General features: G+C 37.1%; 1 protein-coding gene across 1 annotated transcript in view; it reads right to left on the bottom strand.

Annotated features, from left to right (window-relative positions):
* Positions 1–24073, bottom strand: part of LOC122641949 (WAT1-related protein At1g68170-like) — a 51575-nt gene extending 27502 nt beyond the window's left edge. Inside the window, exons 1-4 of the mRNA XM_043835304.1 lie at positions 23874–24073; positions 23457–23519; positions 22177–22293; positions 21761–22019 (exon numbers count right to left, since the gene is read on the bottom strand). Coding sequence (XP_043691239.1) covers positions 21761–22019; positions 22177–22293; positions 23457–23519; positions 23874–24073 — 639 coding nt within the window. The remainder of the gene's footprint in view (positions 1–21760; positions 22020–22176; positions 22294–23456; positions 23520–23873) is intronic.
* Positions 24074–24399: the final 326 nt, after the last annotated feature.

The following is a 24399-nucleotide window of genomic DNA, read 5'->3' as shown; positions in this document are numbered from 1 at the left end:
CGCCTTACCCCTGCCCAAACGCCTTGCCCGAGCAGGGGTAAGGTGGTCGTTGCACGTATGGTCCAGTCTACACCGCACGGGCCGCTATGGGCAGATGTGCTGTAGACGATCTGAATTGTCCAGAAGAACCCACCCAACAACTGTCAACGGGACCAAACGGACAAGCAAGTGACACTTGAAATTAAACAAATCAATCCAAGCGGAAATGTTGGAACCTTTTGATTCTCTTATACGTGGAAAGATTTTCCAGTTCACGTTTTCCGGTGTGAGGCTGAGGCATCAGGTGTAAAGCTTACTAATAAATAGTAAATGGGGGCCCATCATATTAAAGCATCACTGGCGTAACATGTGAGACCAAGACTGTAGGAAACCGTAAAAACTTAATGTGTTGGGATTAAATTAACTTTAGGCCATAACATCCCAGTTGGTCTCGGTCGGGGGCCTAATCAAGGAATTTTTATCCTCTGCTGTTACAGCACGGTGCTATACTGCATCATGTGGCGGCTGCAGAGGCCATGTGCACCATGTAGGGCCCGCTGTGCCACATGGCCTCTGTAACGCCGCACGATGCAATACAACACCATGCTGTAACATGAGAGGATAACGATTCTTAATCAGGCTTCACCAGTCTCAATGCTTGCAGCTTGTATCATGATCGTCTGTTTAGCTAATCAGTCTAGGCGTGGATGGGCTTGGACTATTAGAATTGAGTCTTAACCGGGCTATGGGCTTGTTCAATTCTAAACTGTATATAAATGGGCCTTATACGGACCATTTATTAAATGGACTCTAATAATTTCATGCTTTGTTATATTTAATCTTGATCAATTGTTATATGGTTGCTAGACGCACTCTAACAAGTGTGGAATTCAGGGATGCAGTCTTCCACTTGTGAAGTCATCATTCTCTTAATGGGTACTTCACTAATGAACTTTAACAATCATATGGCTTCACTACTGAACTTTGACAACCTTATATATTGTTCTCACATATTCTACGAAATACTTCTGGTTTATTGCAACATCCAATTCACGTAATTGTTTTTAAGTGCCACATAAATTTAGTCTCACATATAAACAATTTGTACATCTTGTCACACATTTTGATACCGATATCAATAGAAAATGTATCTTGGGGTAAAATTAGAATTTTAGGAAATCTTAAATGGGTCGGAATATAACTGGACCTGGAATTGATCAGTACGAATGGATGCCCAACGGACTAGGACCACACATCGGGAGTGCTCGGTTATTAAATGTCTTGTGCTTAACCCGACACATTTAATAATCGGACCGAATCAGGAATTTACACCCCTTAAACTAGCCCATTAACGGCCCAACTTGAGCTTGGGTTTGAGATCCCCAGCCCCGAGCCTAGCACAAGCAAAAATTTGTTTAGGCCGGCAGACAAGCTCGGGTTTTCTCAAATTTGATCGGAGGCATGTAAAAAATTTTGAAGTTTTTAATGAACACATTGAAGATTATAGCTTCTACCAAAAAAAATAAAATTGGAGATTATAGCAATAAAATCACAATATAAAGGCACATTTATTTAATTTTTTTTTTTTTTTTGGTTGTTGGGTAGAATGGCACATTTACTTTAACACGGACACTTATCCCTTATCCCAATTAAAATCAAATTTTTGTGTACATCCAATGCGCATCTTCTTCAACTCTATAGTCAAAAGTCAAAACCCACTTATTTTTGTAGATTTTAGAAAAAAATATAATATAACTCACCCAATATGTTAGGGTCCTACCCAAAAACAAAAAAAAAAAACCAATATGTTAGGGTGTTAATTTTTAGTTGGTTTGTTTTGACGGAGAGTGCAACTCGATTGAGCTAATTTCTGGTTCTGTATTGGAGAATCGGCAGCCATAAGATGTCAATGAGGATAGTGTTTCACGGGATCTAATCAGGATTAATTGTGATTCCAGTTAGGTTTTTTTTTTAAAAAAAAAATGAGAAAAAAGGGGGTTTACTGGTGATCCTTTACTTGCTGTCTCCATTCCGACGGTGTTTTAACAATATTATGGTTGAGGAGGCTTTGGCTATACGGACAGCGATGGTGTAGGCTTCTTCTAATGGTTGTGATACTCTTTTGGTAATGACTAATCATAGAGATATTATCAATTATCTTCAGCAAGGTGGAGGTATCATATTAATGCATGAAGGTTAAGCGGATTCAGGATGATATATTGTTTTTATCATCTTCTCTAATTTCTTGTATTTTTTCTTATGTTTCGAGGGAGGAAAATAGCTTTATTGACTCCCTAGCAAGGAGGGCTGTATCGGTTACTTGTACGACAGTATGGCCCATTTCCATTCCATGGATTGCGAAGTTTGTTAATACTCCTTCCATGTTTTCTAAATGATGATTAAATAAAACAGTCTCTTTCTACCCAAAATAAATAAAAAAAGTTTTTTTTTAGTTCAATCGGGTCAGATATTCGGATCGTAGTTTTTTATATTAAAACAGTGGATTGTTGTCGAGAGTTGAAAATACACCCCAAAAAAACATAATAAATCAACCAACCAAAATTTTTTCTTTTGTATTGGCAACCGTATTGTATGCAAGATATTATTTTTCATGAATACAATCTTCAAAAAACAAGAATTTTCTTTTCTTTTAGTAAGTAAAATAGCATAAATCCATGAAACTTACCTCTAATAGGAAAATCTACAAGTGCTTTTTGAATAAAAAACTCCAACCAAAAAAATAAAAAATAAAAAACATACACGAATCTAGGAAAATCTTTGCTTCTTTTTTTTTTTTTTTTTTTTGTATTCTAATTTCAAGGGTTTAGGTCGTTTCTGGCCAATTTCAATTGATTCCAACCCAATGAAATGGATGGAGTCTGACTATGATCCCGTTCGTGTTCGATACTAGCTTTAGATTGTTATCTAATTGTCAACCAGAGGGAATATTAATTTAAAGGTATACTAGCTGCATAAAAAGTCAGGTACTACATGATAAAAGGATGAGAATAAATGACATGTAAAAAGACAAAGTTATATTAACTTTAAATCCTTCAAGAACATCATTGAAAGGGAACCGGGAAAAAAAAATTCGGATCTACGTATCCTATTGCATGAATACCTAGATACTCTTTTACCAAAAAAGGAATACCTAGATTCGACAACATCATATATATATTTAAAAAAACACTTTCAAACCCAACTTCATTAATAGATACGACAATATGAATCGACATTGCAATTGCCACAACAATCCAAAAACCCAGGATCCTCTATAATATTGGAGGGGTGGCAGTGCACATCCGATGGTACAGCAGAGGCCAGGTGGCACACATGGCACACATTGCACACATGGTCTTTGCTCTACCGTCGGATGTGCACTGCTGCCCCGCTGATATTGTAGAGGATTTTTATACCCAAAAACCGGCCATGATGATTAGGTTACACTCGATCTATACTCATGCAGTTTTTTCTGGAAAACCTGTGTTTTTCTTATTCATCTTGAAAATTCACTAAACACACAATCCCTGCTTATGTACTTTAGTTTGGTACCTAAACTAATAACTAATGAAGAAAAAAATTAAGATTTTACTCCTTAATTAGCAAACTTTCTAATCATGTGTATGTGGACAAGGTGCCTGTATTCATGCATTTTGTGATAAATTTTACAAAAATTGGTAAGCAAATCTCTGCAGGAAGCATTAATACACGTACCATTCAAAGTTTAAGCTGCAACAGACAATTTCCCCATTTTAAAGATCTATTTATTTATAGAAGTGTAGCAGTCCTATTAAGCTTTCTTCAAGCAACAAAGAATTGACCACCGAACAACACCTTAAGTGCTCCAAACTTAATCTTAAATTAAGGGGAGAAGAAAACAAAATCTCATTGTCTACTTTGTGTCTTTGACACGCCAATTAAGTACTTTTCCAAAGTGAGCCATGCATGAAGAACAAATGTAAGAAATTACTAAAATGAATTAAAATAAGGGTTAAATTAAATCACGTCCAAATTGTTCAAAGTACTACTCACTTGGATTAATTTATATATGGATGTTAATTTGATCCGGCTGTTTCCTTCCCAATTTTCTGGATCTATGCTATCTATCTATTAATGGGTTTGAGCATCCCTCAAAAAGTGTTTATTAGCGGTGGTGGTTTACAAATAGTGAAAAGTTTGTTCATAAAAGTAGTAAAAAAATGAAAAGTTTCTTAACCAAAAAAAAAAAAATGGTTAAAAGTTTCCGCACAAAGCCAACAAAGTAGGAAACGAGAATAGATCATCTGAAAGCATGTGTTGATGAACATACAATTGAGAGGAATCCACACACATGACTCTTTTGTTTTCATAAATACTCCTCCTCCTTTTTGTAAATGATAAAAATGGGATTTGTGATTGCCTTTCACACGTACTGTACGTATATGTAAAAGAATTGAACTACTGAACTAGTAGGAAAATCTGTCACTGACTCTCTCCTCTTCCTTCTATTAGAGAAACCAAAAGCTAGTTGTGAGTTGAGATCCTTTGCATGTCCACTATAGATTCCAACACTTGTCCTATTTATTGTTGTTTTAAGGGTGAAGGAGGGTATTTATGCAAGCAAAAAAGGACAAGTATTGGCACCTAAAAGTGTACTTGTAGGTAGGATTGTAAATGGATAATCGAAAATCTGAATTCGATCTGCATCCGTATCCGTTTAGAGATATCCGAAAAAAAATCCGAATACTCTGATAAAAATCCGAATCTGAATACTTAATTATAAAAATTTAAGTAAATAATGATCTTGAGGGTTTTTGAAGCTTCAACAGGTTCTAGAATATGAGGAAAAGAGAATCATGATTTAAAACTATGGATTGAGAGTGAATTGTATCCACTAGGGAGAGGAAGGTTCGGGTTACACAAGGCAGAGGTGTAAACGGATGGTCGAAAATCCGAATTCAATCCGCATTCGAATCCGTTTAGAGGTATCCGAATTCGACCAAGAAATATCCAAATCAGATTACATCCGATCCGTATCCGAGCCGAATCCAATCCGTTTACAGGTCTACTTGCAGGTGAACATACCGACAGAGGATCTCAACTCCATTGCTGCTCCTTTCCACTCTGAGAATGGATTCTCTACATGTACATTCACCTGCATGCACATGTTAGGTGAAAACACATGTCCATTTTGCTTCCATATATACCCTTCTTCATCATTTAAATGGTAGGAAGTGGGACAGGTCACAGGTGTTGTTATCAAACATGTATGTAAGTGTAGGTGATTGTACGTGTAGAGGAACTTGACTTTCCACTCGGGGGTATCATGGGCAGTCCATTTTCCCTTAATTACAAAAAAAAAAAAAAATGCAATATTGTATTTTAAACGTTTTCTATCAACATTCTTGGTGCATATTTACTACTTACATACAGACCCAACAAAGATTAAACCGATTTATTATTAAGGTTTAAATGATATATGGATGTATTGGAACTCAAAAAGGTTCTTCTCATTTGGGCAATTGGGCATAGTTTATATATATCGATTTGGATTAAGCAATGGGATCCAAATTCAACAATGGTTTGATTTGATTGAGTAAACAAAGGTCAAAATAGAAACTACTCCAATCCATTCCTCCCTTTTCTTTTAATTAATCTTTTTCACTCTTAATTTATGCATTGAATGGACTGCTGAAAGCTTAATACAAAACTAATACAAATTTGTTGGGTCAAGGCTGGGTACGAGAGAGCCAATGATCTATCATCCCAACCAAACCCTAATTTATGGATGCTAATAATAATAATAATAATAATGTTTTTTGGGTACTTAATTACTATAGGGACTCTAATCTTTCAACAAGAAATGATGGCGAGTCATTGTGATTGGTTAAATTATTATATTACTAGTAAAGATCAAGCCGTCAGTATTGTAATCATAACTGGTCTTCTTTATATGGTTTTTGGTTTGGTGAAAATAAATTGGCTACTTATCTGTATAAAATCTGAACTAATTAAACTGATGATCGATCATGATCAATCTGGGAATTGTTAGAACCGGCCGCCGGCTACCATTAATTTTCAACCCTGGATTTGGTAAAGACTTTCCCATTAAATACTTAATTCGGACAAAATCAGAACTAGATCTTCTCAGGTTGCACCTATTCTAGGCCATCTGGGGTAAGGGTGCCAAACGGTGCGGTTTTGATTATTCAGTTCGGTTGCGGTGCGATTTATATTTTGATATGGTCAAATCAAAATCAAACCGGATAGGAATTAGCCAAAATCAGAATTGTTTTGCATACGATCCAATTTTATCTGTTTCTATTCAGTTTTTGTTATTTGATTCATAATCAGTTTACATGCGGTTTGTGTAGTGTGATTTTGGGAAATAGTAATGAAGATAACCTTGGTTTTCAAGGCTTTCATATTCCCGTGTTTCTCCATTCTCTCCTAGTCTCCCTCACTCATCATATTTCCCATGCCTATATGATTAAAAAAAAAAAAATTTACTTCCCATTTTCACCCGTCCTTTTCTTTTCCTATCTTTTGTTTTTCCATCTTTTTTTTCTACCGTCTCACATGATAAACAAACTATTTCTTCTACTAAAAAAGTAGGATTCTGTTAATCCATTTTTACATCATCCATAATTTTAAATTCATACTTAAACAAAGTATGATGTAATAATTATGTTTATTAAATTAATTAATATATTTTTAATTAATCCAATTGATGCATGGATTAGTATTCGAGTAAGAGGTATCGGTTTTTATTCGATTTTTTCGATTTCTTATTCGATTTAGAACCGCGGTTTTGCAGTGCAAATAAAAATCGAATTGGGAAGAGAATCTATAACATTAAAACCGGATCATTTTTCTACTGTATGTGTATCAGTGTATGTGTGGAACTAACTAGAGAATAAGAGAAAAAATAAGTCTGATTTCTATGCACGATGGTGCATGTACACAGCCAATGCTTTGGCCGTTTGAGGGGTCAAGTAAGGAGGGATTTGACTCCTATCCAGCCGTGGCAGGAGCTTGACCGTCCAACATTCCCCTGAGAGCTCACTACCTGGCCTTAGTAGCATCCAACGGCCTTAATTAATAAACTCTATTTTGATCCATCTTATTCCCATTTTCCTCTCTCATTCAAGAACAAGGGTGAGTGAGAAGAAGCTGGATTTTGAAATTTAGGGTTCATAATGAAAATGAGAGAAGGGGAAGAGAAAGAGGGTAATGGTTTTATCTAATGAGAGCGTGAGTGAGAGAAAAAACTGGATTTTGAAAACACATTGGGTCGAGTTTGTCAATTTAATCGGGTGAGAGAGAAAGATGAGAACAAGATGAATTAAAATAGAGTTTATTAATTAAAACCGTTGGATGCTACGAAGACCAGGTGGAGAGATCTAGGGGGATGCTAGACGGTCCAGCTCCCGCCATGGTTAGAAAGGAGCCAAATCCAGTAAGGAGACCTTGGCCATTGGTATTAATTACATATAGAGAGAGAGAGAGAGAGAGAGAGAGAGAGAGAGAGTGTGTGTGTGTGTGTGTGTGTGAAATACAATTTCCCATCAATAAGGATTGAATATCGATCAATCATCAAAAAAGGGTGTTTAAGGAAGAAAGAAAGTGTGGAGCCTACGGGGTGAGATGTGAGGAGACATGGGATAGTCATACCGGCATTGTGGGTTTTTTTTTTCACCCCTTTTTAGGGTGTGTAAGGAAGAAAGAAAGTGTGGATCCTACGGGGACAGATGTGAGGAGACATGGGTGAGAAACCTTAGAGGAAAAAAATCCGGAGACATGGGATAGTCATACCGGCATTGTGGGTGTTTTTTGCTTTGTTTTTTCCCCCTTTCTAGGGTGTTTAAGGAAGAAAGAAAAGGTAAGATGTAACTGTGTAAGGAGACATGGGATAATCACACAGGCATTGTGGGTTTATTTTTCCAAGTAAGGAAAAAAAATTTCTTATCGATGGCGTCTCCTACTAAAGTGGGTCTAATTCATGACACAACAAAGCCCATGTGACACACCCTTTTCTAGGGTGTTTAAGGAAGAAAGAAAGGATGAGATGTAAAGAGATATGGGATGGTCATACCCGCATTGTGGGTTTTTTTTTTCCAAGTAAAAAACAGAATTATGAGTCCTATCGGTGACGTCTCCTATTAAAATGGGTCTAATTCTAGGCACAACAGAGGCCAGGTGGCACACATGGCACACATAGTCTTTACTGTGTTGTCGGATGTGCACCGTCATCTTGTCAGTACTACAGAGGATTTTAATTCTAGAGAGAGAGAGGACTATATAATGCAATTTGATTGGAAACTACGGATCGAGAAAGTCAAACACACGAATACAAGAAGAAAGAAATCATAATAGTGTTAACGTGACTCTTCAAGGATACGGGAAGATTTCAACTCTTCAAGGATGTGACACAACTTTTTAAGGTTACAGGGTTCCAAAATACTCAATGGAGCAGGACTCTAACATTATAAAACCTAATTCTAATCTCTAAGCCTATTAAATCCTACGACTAAGATTAATTGTAAATTAAATCACAAAAAGAAGAGAGAAAATAAATAAATAATTAGCCAAGATACCCAATTCGTGGATAAGGTCCAAGGTACATAAAATCCCTAACAAAAAAATAAATATAAAATTCATCCCAAGGAGGAGACTCAAAAGTCAAAACCGTCTCTCTTTCTCTTCAAAATGGTCCAAATAGGACTGAGGTCTTCATAAATCGCTTATACCAGGTGTTTTTCTTGAATGTGTTTCAATGTTGACCTCATTCCTTAAGAATAGGAGAGGAGAAAACTTGCAAACGTGAGTGATAGCCTTAGTGATTTTATCCGGATCCTCTACTGTCAAGCTGTCCGGTAGGACCGTGCTGTCTAGACACAGTGCTGCACGCAATGACTGCCTTACCCCCACTCGGGCAAGGCATTTGGGCAGGAGTAAGGCGGATATTGCGTGCAACACCGTGTCTAGGCAGCACGCTCCTACCGGGCTTCTCGGCAGTAGAGGATCCAAATTGGTAGATTTCTTCAAAATAAGCTTCCTAAAATATAGAAAGGAAAATAAAACAAGGAATAATTCACCGTGAGTGATAGCGATTTTGTGCGGATTTTCTTCAAAATAAACTTCCTAAAATATAGAAAAGAAAATAAAGCAAGGAATAATTCACGTTTACTACAATTCCTCCCCAACCGGCAACTCTATCTTTCCTACAATAATGGGGCGGCTTGCAATCCATTGTGCTCAACAATAGCTTCCAAAAAATAACCAATCCAGATCTTCTACGGAGCAGCCTGAGCGGCGCACAAATAAGGTGAGGCACAATGACCGCCTTACCCCTGTCCGAGCTGGGGTAAGGCGATCATTGCACCTCGCCTTACTTGTGAGCCGCTCAGGCTGCTACAGGCAGCATGCCGTAGAGGATCACGATCCAAAAATAACAAGATAAATAGCAAAATCCTCCTTACGGCTGATTGTGTTCACACTGGAAAATTTATTGATGAGGTAGCATGCACGAAAGAGATGGATGTTGATAGGCCTTGCTAAAGTGGGCCTGAATCATTCCCTCCAAGTTGAAAAGAGTTTGTCCTCGAACTCTTAGTTAGATCAATGATGCTCGCCATCGACCGGGGTCGAATGGAAACCAAATAATGTCATTGGTGATATCTCTAATTAAATATAACATAATTTGCAGCACAACTTCAGATTTGATGACGATAGCAATTGATGTGTTCATGGCTCGAATAGATGACGCATTCAAATACGGCTTGGTAATGATGCTCATACCTCTAAATTGAAGTAGAGTTGTGAAAGCAATAAAGTCCAAATACGTATCGTCATACGTACTGGCAATATAGAACCATTGAAACAAAAGGGGAACATGGGTTGTGACCTCATTGTGATGCAGGTAGAAATCTTGTCGTGCTTTCGAAACGTAATATGGTTTAGGACTTTTGAAACCGCCATACTCGTCACAATACTCATCTTGGTATTCGTCGAAAATTGGGGGTTTACACAAATCAACCTGAACAATGATTTGTTCGTCTGCAACATCATTCGTACGTTGTTACATGAACTTCATCTCATGTGTTGATGTCCTCCACGGGAGCTGTACGATCACCTCTCTGCCTGGGTGTCATCACAACTTCTCGCTTTCCTCCAAAGCTTTGATACAAAATAATGCAACCTCGTTAAAAGATACGGATCAAGAGAGTCAAGGAGAACATGAACACAAGAATACAACACGGGAAAATTTGCAACTCTATAATGGTGCAAAGTAATTTTTCAGGGTTAAAGAGTAGAACATTTCAAGGTTCAAACTACTCAACAGATCAATAATTCATTAATCAGACCGGGAGAGTGAAACGTGCAAACATAAAAAGAAAAAAATCGCAATGGGATTAATGTTACTCTTCAAGGACACAGGAAAATTGCAATTTTTCAAGGATGCAACGTAACTTTCCAGAGTTAAGGGGTAGAAAGCTATAAGGTTCCAAAACACTCAACGAAATAATATTTCATTAATCAATTATTCACAATCCCAGTGAGCATAGCTCTTACATTTATAAGAAAACAAAATAAAATCAAATTCTAATCTCTAAGCCTATTAAATCCTACAGTTAATATTAATTATAAATTAAATCATAAAACAGAAGAGAAAAAATAATTAAATAACTAAAGAAGGTGTTCAATACGTGGATGTGATCCACAGCACATGAATTCCCTAAAAGAAAAAAGTAAATAAATATGAAATCCCTTAAAAAAAAAGAAATAAAATATAGAATTGATCCCAAGAAGGGGACTGAGGTCTTTGCAAACTGTTAGTGATCCGCCAGGGTGGTTTTGTGTAGATTTACTTCAAAATAAGCTTCTAAAAATATAGAAAGGGAATTAAATTAAAGAATAATTTACCATTACTACTACTACCATATGGACCATGTACTTTTCAAAAGGGACCCTGAAGAGACCCACGCACGTGTCTATTCCAACGTCACACTTGCATGAATGAGACGTAAGTGGTGACGTTGCGACTCTCTCTCTCTCTCTCTCTCTTGGCTATAGGTTATAAATATCAGTTGCATATATGCTTCTAGCTGTATGTATGTAGTTCATCGATATATCTCCGTTCAGATCGATCGACACCCAAAACAAAGTGTGAGTAAATGTCCACTTCATGCTTGTTTTAGCTCACCCTCCTTCCTATGCTCTTATCATCCTTCCCTCTGCTTAAATTAAGAAATTAATTTCTTAATTTCTTAATTTCTTTTTCTTTTTCTTTTTTCTCTTTCTGTCTTTCTTTTTCTCTATCTCCCTCTCTCTATATATATATACATACATACAAATATGGCTGGTGATCTCGGCAGCTTTCTACAAGAGTTGAAACCGGCGATGATTATGGTGGTGTCTCAGGTCATCTTTGCGGGGATGAATGTATTCTATAAATTGGCAATCAAGGATGGGATGAACAGCCGTATCATGGTGTCTTACAGATACATCTTCGCTACCATTTTCTTGGTTCCTATTGCTTTCTTCGTCGAAAGGTTCATTATTATTATTTTATTTGAAGCTCTTCCATTATTTTAATCCTAACAGATTATGACCTCTCCAGTCTCCTCCGCGGTTGAAAAATAGAAATAAATAAATGGAGAGTTGGATCACTGTCTCATTCACTCACTTAGATCAACTATGACGTTAATGATGGTACCTGGCCAAATGGGACATCATAATTAAGGGAGCGTGCGAGAATATTCTTTTCATGGAGTGAGACGGTTATGTCATCCTTTCTATCACTTGACGCAGCGCCACCAACCCACCCAGCCTTGCAAAAGTCTTGTTTTGTTCTCCTGCATGGCTACCCTTTTATGAGGGAGAGGCAAAATGAAAAAAATCGAGACTAGTAATTTATTGATACGATTTTTATGCCACAACCTTTATTAGTAAAAACGCGTTTACAACAGAGTTTTTAAACGTATATGCTTTTTATCATTTTAATCAAGTTTTGTTTTTTGTTTTACTCGTAAATGGACAACGTTCTCATTCTAAACGCGTTTAAAATATATTTTTGTTTTGTTTTTCTAAAAGATGTTAGACTTGTTGAAGACTTAATGAACTGATCATATTTTTCTCTTCGGAACTCCAATCAACTTGATTTTTTTACTGACGTAAAAATGATTCAAAAGACTACATTGCTCATGATATCAATGCACGTACATCAAAATTAGAAACATGTATTTTAAATATAAATTCTTCAATTTGTATGAGAATATTGCCGGTTTGTGGTTCCCATTTTTTGTATAAACATTTAAAACCCGTTCAATTTGTTTTCTGTTTTTTTACCATTTTCTATTTTTTGTGATTATTTTATTTGACCATCCATTTATAATTTTTTATCATTTAAAACCCCTATCGTAAGACTCCAATTTTTATCGTTCTTTTTTTTTACTAATTATGCTCGAAACAAAGATAGAATTCTAAGTTACTTTTGTTTCCTCTGATATTTTACTTTCTTTTTTTTTTTGTTGAAATCTTCTGAGATTTTTCACTTGCCTATAGTAGTCTTTTCTTCTAACATGTTATTGCTTGCAGAAATAAAAGACCAAAGTTGACGTGGATGGTCACCTTCCAAGCATTTCTTAGCGGCTTATTTGGGTTAGTCAATTTTGCTTGTTTCTTTCTACTACTAATTAACATACCCTTAAAACTTTTAAACGAGTTGAGTTTTATCAAAAAAGGAAAAAAAAAATCTTAAACGAATACAGCTGTGGTGAGCAAGAGATGATTCCAACACTATATATTGCACTCAAGTAGTGTTAGAGTGCAAGTGTTACACCAGAGATGCAATAGGGTGACCCATTTGTGAAGTGTATAGCACTAGAAATAGTTTACCAAAAAAAATTGGTATATTTCCATTGATAGTAATATATCAATATATACAAAGATTATATGGTTCAATCATCCTCAATTATTCCCTAATTAACTCCTATCAATATGGTATGGATAGGAAAGAATCAATTATCCTAGTCATTGGATAGGCTATGATGATTCATATGATAATATTGTTAATGCATTCCACATGTCAAACCCTAGTATTATTTGCCATCCTAGTATATATATTAACGGGGAACAAGGTTTCAACAAAGTCAGAATGCTTACACTACTACACCCTTACTTCATTTTGGAACCCAAGCTTACAGCCAAAGAAATGGAATAATTTATATTCCTTTTGAGTTCACAAATACTTTCTTAGGTTTTAGTGTTTTCCAAAATATCATTTCAGATTTAGTTTCTTTGATTGTGAATTGTATAGAAGGGAGATGGTGGGTGGCAGCAAAATTTCATCCCACTATATTGGACCTACTTCCATTACAGATTTGTCACTTACTCTTTTAAGACTTGTTGGGCCATGGGTGGGGTTTTCTCGAGCTCACTCTGTCACTCACCCACCCAAATGGATACACCAATTTATTGGATGGATACATGTTTCTTTAATAATAATAATAATTTATTTTCTTCTTTTTTCATTGATAGGGGACGATAAGATTAAAAATAATGTCCGTGACATTTACAGATTTGTCACTTACTCTTACTTTTAGTCACGTCAACACTTGTTGGGTCATGGGTGGGGGGGTCTTCTACTCTTCTGCAGCTGACCCACCCAGATGGATAGCACCTAATCATGGGGTCCGTTTCTCATCAATTGATACATGTTTGTTTAATAATTTATTTATTTCTTTTTATTGATAGGGTATGATGTCTCAGAACTTTTACTTTGTGAAGCGTAAAAGTAATTGTTGGTGACATTTATAGATTTGTCACTTCCCCTTACTTTTGGTCACGTTAACACTTGTTGGGTCATGGGTGGGGTCTTCTCGAGTTGACCCACCCAGATTTTATTTTGATAAAGTTGTCCCACCCAGATGGATACACTAATTCATGGGGTCGATTCGTTTCTCATCAACTGATACATGTTTTGTTCAATAATAATAATATAATTTCTTTTTTTTTTTTTTTTTTTTTAAATTATCGATAGGGGGACGATGGCTCAGAACTTTTACTTGGCAGGCGTAAAAGTATCGTCCGTGACATTTACAACGGCCATGCTAAACCTTATTCCAGCCATAACCTACATCATGGCTGTGACTTTAGGGTACGTAAATTTGTAAATTTGGAACCCGAATCTCGATCGTAAGTAAGTTTTGTTTATTTATTAGAAGAAGTACGATTCCCTAACATCTTTTTATGTTTCTTAATACAATAAAATATTGATGCGTGGATCGATTATATATATATGACTGTTGACGTTGATGTTGATATTGATGGATGGGGTTGGATTAATCGATTAAAGACTTGAGAGGCTGGGCATTCGAACTTTTGCCGGGAAAGCAAAGATGTTGGGGACTATCATAGGCATAGGAGGAGCAATGTTACTGACGTTCTACAAAGGAGCGGAAATCAACATTTGGTCAACAAAGATTGACCTTACTCGTGGGCTTGGGAGTTCACACCCACAGTATACTAATCACATATTGGGAGCATTACTGGCTCTTGGTACCTGTTTCACTTATGCATTCTGGTTGATTATTCAGGTCTCATTCTAATTGCAATCCATTTATTAATTAATAGTTGTGGAATACCCAAAATATCCTCTAATAACAATGAATTAATTTCTTCCCCTTTCTTTTTCGGGTTTGATTTGTCTTAATTTCCAGGCTAAGATGAACGAGAGGTACCCATGCTACTTCTCAAGCACGGCTCTAATGTGTATAATGGGTTCAATACAAAGTGTCTTTTATGCTCTATGCGTAGAGAGGAAGTGGGAGGAATGGAGGCTTGGATGGAACATCAGGCTTTGGACCGTAACTTATACGGTATTATATTACGATATTTTGGATGGATGGAATGTGATTGGAATTATTAATTTTTTTATTTCTTTTTTAATAATTGAAGATTTGAAGCTTAACCAAGATGAATGGATGTGTTGTGGTTCTGGGTGGTGGTGGTGGTGGTGGTTGGTGTTGTAGGGAATATTCGCAACAGGGGTGATGTTTACGATGATAGCGTGGGGGGTAAGGGTAAGGGGCCCCGTGTTCGTAGCGGTTTTCAACCCTCTTGCGCTTTTGTTGGTGACAATCTTTAGCTCCTTACTCCTTAACGAGAAGTTACATGTTGGAAGGTAAATAATGAATTATTATTCTTGTAATCCTGTATGTGCCCTTGTGATTTTGACTGGGAGAATTAGAATTAGTAATTTATGAGGGTTGACTAGCTGTAGTGATGTGAATTTTATTTACAATTTTTTTTGTGTTTTTTTTTGGGGGGGGCAGCGTTGTAGGGGGAATACTGATAGTGATGGGGTTGTATGTGGTGCTATGGGGGAAGGGGAAGGAGATGAAGAAGATGTCTCAGCTTATGCCGTCCAACAGCAACGCAAAAGCGGAACAAATGGAGGTGGTGGTTGTCACTGCTACTAATGATGGCATCTCTACCAGCAACAAACCTAAAACTGACTTCTCAAATGATGCTTCTCATAATTTGACGGAAGATTCCCAAATTGTATCAGCAACAAAATAATAAGAGGAGGAAGAAGTGGGATACGGTGCAACTAGAGAGCTACCATCCACACGTCAGCACACATCTCGACATGCTGGGGTGTGGATCAAGGCCTTTCCAGTCGCATGATGTGCGCTACTCAACATGCCGTGTGAGGGAAGAGCTCAATCCAAAAAAATGGTAGTATACTATCACCAACCATAGAACATTTGTATTTGTTATTTTGCATCAGCAAAGAATCCCTTGAATTCGACTGTTTTATGGGTAGATGTACTATTCAGGAACATTTCTTTATTGTCATGGTTGAACCTTTATTTTATTTTATTAATTTTTTTGGTAAACAAATAATTTATTAAAACTCAAATGAAAAAAAAATACAAGGAATATGAGATAATATTACAATAAAATACCGATAAATGGCTCAACCAAGCCCCACCAAGGACCAAAAAGACATCTAAGGCTCAAGGGCTCAAACACACCAGCCAACCAAAGAAGTTAGGTGAGGGAGAGGAAGGGGGGGGGGGGGGGGAGGGGGATGCGAAATAAATTAAAGAGGTATATCTACCAATTTTTTTATTTTTTTATTTTTTTTTACCCTACCTTCTACAGAGATTATCACAGATATTTTGATCCATCTATAAGCATGCCTATTGGAATTTTGGCCCTAATTAACCTCTTCCCTTTTTGTTTTGCAAAGGAGAATAGAAAAATGAAACTCATTTGAAGGTGAGAATATTTTAGGAGATTGAAATGACAACATTTGATATGTGTTATTTGTGAGGGAAGCAAGATATTTTTGGATTCATTGCTTTACTCTCTTTGAGGTACCAAAACCTATAGAGTTGTGTGTGGGTCCATGCTTATATAAGATATTTGTAATAAAAAATCTAACTTTTGTTAGTAAATTAGTTTTTTTTTTTAATGCTGGTAATGGATTTTAATAGAACATCTCAGGGGTATTTTCATAATTTTACACTTTAGGGACAAATTCGTAAATTAATAATTATTTTTCCGTATTGTCATTGTGTGTAGAATGTAATTCTGGAGGTACCCTAGTATTGAATGGCATAATGAAATTTGAGAATTAAAGAGTGCATTAGCTTTATTTAAATTGTTTTCTTTTTTGTAATTGAGAGCTTTTTTTTTATATATTTTACTTTTTTTTGGGGGGGGGGGGGGGGGGGGAGGGTGGGGGAATAGGGAGGTGGTAAGGTACAAGCTAGGAGACTCGAACTCGAGACCTCCTGGTGAGCATGGGCATGAAGCGCACCACGGCTCACCAACTGTTCTCGGCAGCTGTTGGTGCTTTATTTAAATTTGATTTGGGGAATTAATAAAAAATTGAATATCTAGCCTAGTGGTTGAAACGTTAATTCTATAAGAGATCCTAGGTTTAAGTTTTATAAGCATTAAAAATGGAAGTATTTTATTTATATTCTTTTATTATTGGACCTGATTAGCAATTAGAGATAAAATAGGAGAGAGTGAGGGGGGGAGGGGATTGCTGATTTGCCCAAGAATGGGATAAAACACCCATATGTGAAGAGTTGGATTGTTAGTCAACCTAAATTAGCAATTAGAGATAAATTAGGAGAGTGGGAGAGAGAGAGATACGAAGAGGGAAAGAATAATACAGAATAATAATAGGGAAAAAGATCTCTACTTGGTGGTGTTTCCTACACTCTCCAATGGGTGAGAATGCTTGGGTACCTACCCGGGAGGCAGACGCGTCGAGAAAAATTAAGGCGTAGGAAACACTGCCAACTAGAAATCTCTTGCCCTAATAATAATTATAATAGAGACGAGAGAGGGATATGACAATAGAGAGAGAGAGAGTGTAAACAACGAAAAAAATGGGGGGAACAGCAAACCGAGAAGAAGAAGAAGAAGAAGAAGAAGAAGCAAGAGAAGGGGGCCCTTGCAAGTCGCTGCAACCACTGAAGATTAAACTTAGTGCTGCCAAGTATTTTTGTTCTTTTCTCTGTTGTAATTCCAGCCAACTATTAGGGAGAGAGAGAGAGAGATTAATCACTAGTGTTTTATGTAAGTAAGCATCCAACCTGTTACCCATTGTTCCCTTGATTTTTTTCCCATTGTTTTTTTGATTCTCCTATAAGATTTATTGTCCATTGTTCCCTTGATTTTCCCATGAGAAAGAGGTGATTCTCTTTTCCTATAAGATGGTAAACGAGATAGTTTGTATATGTTTTATTACACTCAAGTGAATTCACATGTAACCCAATTCCCTATAACCATGAGAAGAGACGGAGGCTTTGGGTGGAGAGTTCGATGGTGGCTCTAAGATTTATTTCATTACTCAATATTTTATTTCATTAGATGGATGAAATAAAAAACAATTTGAGAGGTAAACAATGATAGCTTGGATTTTAAGATTTTTAATTTGGACAAACTTTAGATTGCCATCGGTATGAATTTTTATGAAATTTAAGGCTATTGTTTGAATATCTTGGAATCGAGATGCTCTACTTTCACCCGCCCGTATTGTTGTGTGTGCCCCAGACACAGTAGGACGGCAAAAATACCGTCTTAACCCCTGCCTGAGCACCTTGCCCGAGCGAGGGTAAGGCGGTATTTTCCGCCTTGCTTTGTGTGGGGCGCACGGCAATACCGGGCAGACTGAAATAGAGGATCCAGATCCCATATCTTGTGTTTGAGATTTAAATATGATGATTTGTTTTGAATGATTCCGCATGACTTTAGAGATCATTTGATCAACATCCGTGAGGACTGTACCCGTACCTGTATTTGGGTTTATGTCGTGACATTATTTATGTATTTGATGTGTTTGGCCTTTACCATATGCTCTTAGGTGGTACAGATCTTTAACCCTTAACCAGTACGTTACAAGTAATTTATGCTATTATTCCGCCTACTAACTAAATAAAGTGGGTAAAGTAATTCTTAATTTAGTTTTCATCTAATTTCCCATTTGAAATATTTGAATTTAGACAAGGGCAAAAATAAGTTAAAACAAAAACGGACAAAAATCCCCACGTTATCTGCTTAATCTAATGCACTAAGCCGCTATTTGTTGGGGACAAACTTTTGCTGCAAACCCGTACCCCAACCCACCCCTGTTTATAGTTTCCTTATTGCTTGGGATAGCAGCAGCAGCAGCAGCACCATCAGGAAAAATCCTTCTATTCAGTTGGCGGGAAACTTTTGTCCATTTATTAAGCGAAACAAAAGAAAGTGAACATATTTAACATTGTTTTCTAAATGGACTAGTTGAGTTGTCATATTATGGTAGTCAATTTTGGATCAAACCAAGAATCGGTCCGTTAGAAATCAAAATCGATTGACCCAATAAGTTATTGGTCTGATTTTGAATCTACGGATAAGTTATTGGTCCGATTTTGAATTTATCAATTAGGAATCGGTAGAACATGAATAAAATCACATCCTAATCTTATATTAATTAAAAAATATATCTTAAAATAATCTTAATTTATGTACGTTTGATCGGTTTCAATCGGACTGAACTGGTTTCGAACTAGTAAAAGGTCAAATCGAAACTAAACATCAAGCCAAAGTAGGCTTCGAGTTGGTAATAGGTCAAACCAAAACCAAACGTTAAGCAAAAGTAGGTTCTCTATTATTATTCCTTTTTTCCTGGTGGGGGTGGAAGGGGGGGGGGGGGCGGGGGGCGGAATTCACTTAACGGGTTCTTTTCGGGCTGCTATCAGTTCGAAAACAATGGTTTTTTTATTGATATATTTTTTTCTGTTTTTGTTTGTTTCAGTTTTGCTTGATCAGTCCGGTTTCTGTCGATTTCATAAACTCTAAAAACCAAAACCAAAACCAAAATAATAAGAGCTCAATTCGATTTGGTTCAGGTTGAATTTTTTGGTTTTGAATGGTTTAATTGGTTCGGACTAGAAATTACCACCGCTATCCAGATACTTTATGACCGCCCAACCCGATCTCAAGAAAACAAAAAAAAAAAAAAAAAAAAAAAAAAGAGAAAAAAAAAAAAAAAAAACAAAAGGATAGAGTTAGGGTGTCAATAAAACCCGGCCATCCCGAGCCCTCCCAAACCCGCCCTGAGCCTGGACAAGGTTGGGCCGGGCCTAAGGATCAGCAAGGGTCAAGCTGGGTTTGATATTTGCATGGCCCTGGCAAGGTCGGGCCGGGCTTGGGTTGAGGAATTGACCCTATCAGGGCCAACCCGACCCTATATTATATAATATATATTTATAAAGCATATTGGGAATGTGCTTTGGTTCAATGGTCAAATTTGCTTTTTTGTGACCAAGTGGTATTTGGTTTGAGTCTAAAAACAGTCTCTTTATCAAAAATTTCATTTTTTTATAATGTGGGTTTTGTTAAGTCGGTTGCGATTGGGCTTTGTTTGTATTAGAACTCAATGGACCAAGATATTCAGGATCAATCAGGTGCGGGACGGGCTTGGGAACACCTTGCCAGGGTCGGGCTATATTGAGGATATGCTTGGCCCTAAAAGGGCCGGGTTAGGCTTTAGGTTAAGGCTCTTAGGGTTGAGTTAGGGTTTAGGACAAGTCAGACCCAGCCGGGCCTATTGACACTCCTAGGAAAGAGAAACCAATAGAAGCAAAGGTATCGTGGGTACTGTTGGGATTGGGAGGGCTGGAGGGGTGGCACAAACCCAACCCAAAGTCAGGTAGGGCAAGCCGCACCACGATCCAACTTGAGCATATTGGTATGAGACAACCAACCCCATGCCCAACACCAGCAAACTTATTTCTCTATCGTATGATCCATTTAAAGGATCCCTTATATTGTCGACCTAGTCCTAAAATTAATTTTACAAGATGACAAAATTTTGTTGGTGCTTATTTTGGGGAATTATAATTTAAACGAGTTTACTCATTTTGTTTTCTAAATATTTCAAATTAATCCAATTTGTCCATGAAAATTTTTGTTTAAAATATTTCTAAAATCCAAGATAAAGAGCCCTACAGACCTTGGACTATTGTGACCAAAGTCATGGGATTGATTGAAACCTTTATCTTTTTTATAATTTTCCAAACAAGCTCTTCCCAAATAAAAATGATCCACATTGTCAAAGTTGTAGACTTCCAGGACTTTCCACATCATCAGTACTGTAACTACTGTCTTACAAAGAAGGAAAGTTGTTAACTTTTACTTATAAACCGCCCGCATTCAAGGACTAAACTTTAGATATACCATTTACTACCATCGATCGCTCCATCTTTTTCATCTTTTTGGCCTTTTCTTTCTGTCCAAATATGTAACATTTGAGGTCTCACCACCACCACTTCTTCCTCTTCGGCTTCTGTTATAGATTGGGTAACCATGGGTCAAATTATAAGAAGCATCATTAATTTGAGAAGTTAATCGTTAGGGTTGTTGTTGTTGTTGTTGTTGTTGTTGGTGGAGGTAACACTGGGAGCAGGTGAAGAAGAAGAAGAAGAAGGGGTGGTGGTGGTAATAGTGACAACCACCTCGGTTTGGTCTGCTTCTCTGGAGCTCTTAGACGGCGTGAGCTGAGACATCCTATTCATCTCCTTCCCCTTCCCCCATAGCACCGCATATAACCCAACCACTATCAGTGCTGCCCCTACAATGCTGCAAAGATTTTGTAGATAGAAATTAATTACTGACTGTGATTTTATTTTATCCATCAAAAAGTTACTACGTATACGTACAAATAACCAATATTTTTTTACCTTCCAACATGTATCTTCTCGTTGAGGAGTAAAGAACCCATGATTGCCACCAACACAAGCATTAGAGGGTTGAAAATAGATACAAATAATGGGCCCCTTTTCCTTACCCCCCATGCTACCATCGTAAACATCAGTCCTGATGCCATTATTCCCTACAACACAACCATTGTTAAGCTTCAAATCTTCAATTAATCAAAATATAAAGCAAGGAAACAAACATACTCCACCCATATATATGGATATCTCTATCGTCCATCTCGAATCTAATCTCATACCGCGTAAGCCACACTCCAAAGCCTGATGTTCCATCCAAGCTTCCATTCCTCCCACTTTCTATCTACACACAGAGCATAAAAGGTGCTTTGCATTGCCCCCATCAGACACATTAGAGCCGTGCTTGATAAGGAGCATGGGTACCTCTGGCTCATCTTAGTCTGAATTGAAAGACACAAAAACCAAACCAAAAAAGTTGGAAATTAATTTTCAATGGTAGTGGAACATATGTTTTTTGGTATTGTGGTACAAGTGTAGTTGCAATAAAATCACACCTGAATAATTAACCAAAGTGCATAAGAGAAACAACAACCAAGTGCCAGTAATGCTCCCAATAGGTGATTACCAGACTCTGGGTGTGAAGCTGACGTGGAGGCTCCTCTCCCAATCTCACGAGTAAGGTCAACTTTGGTTGACCAAAGGTTGATTTCTGCCCCTTTGTAGAAGGTCAGCACCATCGCCCCTCCTATGCCTATGGCAGTCCCCACCATCTTAGCTTTTCCCGCTACCGTTCGAATCCCTAGCCTCTCTAACCTTTTGGATAATCAACCCCATCAACCGTCATGATCTATTTTATCATAATTTTTATTACAAAACATCCAAGCAGCAGCTGCTACTACTACTAAACACACTCACTAGGGTTCCATTTGGATTCATCAAAGCTAGAAAAAATGGAAAACCCAAAACCTACCCGATAGTCACAGCTATGATGAAGGTTATAGCTGGAATAAGGTTTGTCATGGCTGCTGCGAATGTCACTGATGTTAACGATAAGCTTGCCAAGTATAGGTTCTGAGACAACGTCCCCCTGATCGACAAAACGGAAGACAAAGAATTATTATTAAACAAACATGTACTAAGAATGTTTTTATAAACAAACCTAAACGAAATCAATGTAGGTTGATCCCATTAATTAGTGTATCATTTGCCAACAAGGTCCGCTCAAGTAGAACCCATGTACTAAGAAAATTTATATATTGTGAAAGAATTTTTTTTTTAAAAAAAATAAAAATAAAAACTCTTTTATACCTTTATGGCTTTATCTTAAAAAAATTCTTGAAATATAATGAAGGAAAATTAAAAAAAAAATTTATCAAAATGTAATGGACCGGGTTTTCCTTCACCCACGTCGAATGGGAGCTGCGAGTAAGGAGAGAGAGAAGAAGAAGGTATTTTGGGAACATAATAAATTTATGAACCATAGAGGAAAACTTTCTCCAAATATAATTAAACTCATAGAAATAAAAAAAAAAATTTCTAAGGCAAATATAGAGTTATAGAAGTAAACCTTTTTTGGTTGGAGACTTATTATACAAGTAGACACTCCCCTACCAAACCAACATGTGTTCTAAGCCTAAACAAAATCAACAAAAGGAGAACCCAAAAATTTGAGTATCATCTGTCTCGACAGGGTCCGCTATGGAAGAACCCCCCAAACAACTGTCAACGTGACCAAACGAAAGAGCAAGTGACACGTGAAATTAAACAAATCAATCGAAATGGAAGTGTTGGAATCTTTTGATTCTCTTATACGTGTACAGTTTTTGCAGTTAACGTTTTCTGGTGTGAGGCTGAGGCAGTGTAAAGCTTACTCATAAGTAGTAAATGGAGGGGGTGCCCGTCATATTAATTGCATCAGTGGTGTAACATGTGACACCAAGACTGTAGGAAACCGTAAAACAACTACCCCCCCCCCCCCCAACCGAATCGTAACAGTTGGCGGAAAGGAAAACGGAGAGTTTTACGGATGAACTGGCTGAATACTCGTTTAAGAGTTTAGGGTTTGTTAAAAAACAATCCATCAAGTAATAATATTAAACCTAAACTTAGAGATTCAAAATACTAATCAGAAAAACCACAGCCGAATGGGTTAAAGTTTCAGAGTTTAAACATAAAAAAGCAGCAGAAGAGGATGGGAAGATGAGATGAAATATAAGTTTAGGACCAGTTTTAATTAGAAGAACAATTTACCCAAATAAGCCACAGAGAAATGCTTGGAAGGTGATCATCCATGTCAACTTTGGTCTGCTTTTTCTGCGAGCAAGAAGAACATGTAGAAGAAGAGATTAATCATCATTCTATCATAAGCAATTATGTAAGAAATCTTGATGGAAATAATTAACAATTTTTAATCTCTGCTCTGTTCTGTTCTGGGAATTCGTATGATGATCAGGAAATTACTATTAACTCTCAGGAGAACAAAACATGTCGGAACCTTTTTTTTTTTTATTATTTTCCTTTTTACAATGGAGGTCTCGATCAATGTGTTGGGATTATAATATTTGTTGGGCAAACAACATATAAAGACGCTCACGGCTGATGAACCAGAACCAGAGCCTTAAAGATTTCTAGGACAGAAAAGAGGGGGGAAATTGTAGCAGAGAGAACCTTTCGAGGAAGAAAGCAAGGGGAGCCAAGAAAATGGAAGCGAACATGTATCTATAGGCAATCAAGATTTGGAGGTTCATTCCATCCTTGGTTGCCAGTTTATAGAATACATTGACTCCTGCAAAAACCATCTGAACCACTACCATCACCATCGCCGGTTTCAACCCATGAAGAAATTCGCCAACATCACTACGAGCCATACTCTATATGTGTTGTGTTGATCACTACCAGTTGACACTGTTTATTTAAAAGAAAGAAGGGTGAGAGGGTAGGAAGGAGACTGAGCGAACAAAGAAAGATCGATAATTACCAAAAAAAAAACAAAGAAAGATCGACGTTTACTCTGTGTGTCGTCCCTTTGTTTGTTTGTTTGTTTGGTTTGAATGGAGAGATCAAATAGAGGAGAACAGTAATATTTATAAGCTAGAGGGGAAGAGAGAGACACAGAGGGACCGAGTCCCTTGTTAGGTTCAAACACTAATAACCGATTAAAGAGAGAAAAAAGCGGAGACTAGAGACTTGAGGG

Source organism: Telopea speciosissima, chromosome 1, assembly GCF_018873765.1.
Source record: "Telopea speciosissima isolate NSW1024214 ecotype Mountain lineage chromosome 1, Tspe_v1, whole genome shotgun sequence".
Lineage (NCBI taxonomy): Eukaryota > Viridiplantae > Streptophyta > Magnoliopsida > Proteales > Proteaceae > Telopea > Telopea speciosissima.
The sequence above is the reverse complement of the archived record's forward strand: the minus strand, read 5'-3'. Positions and strand labels throughout refer to the sequence as shown.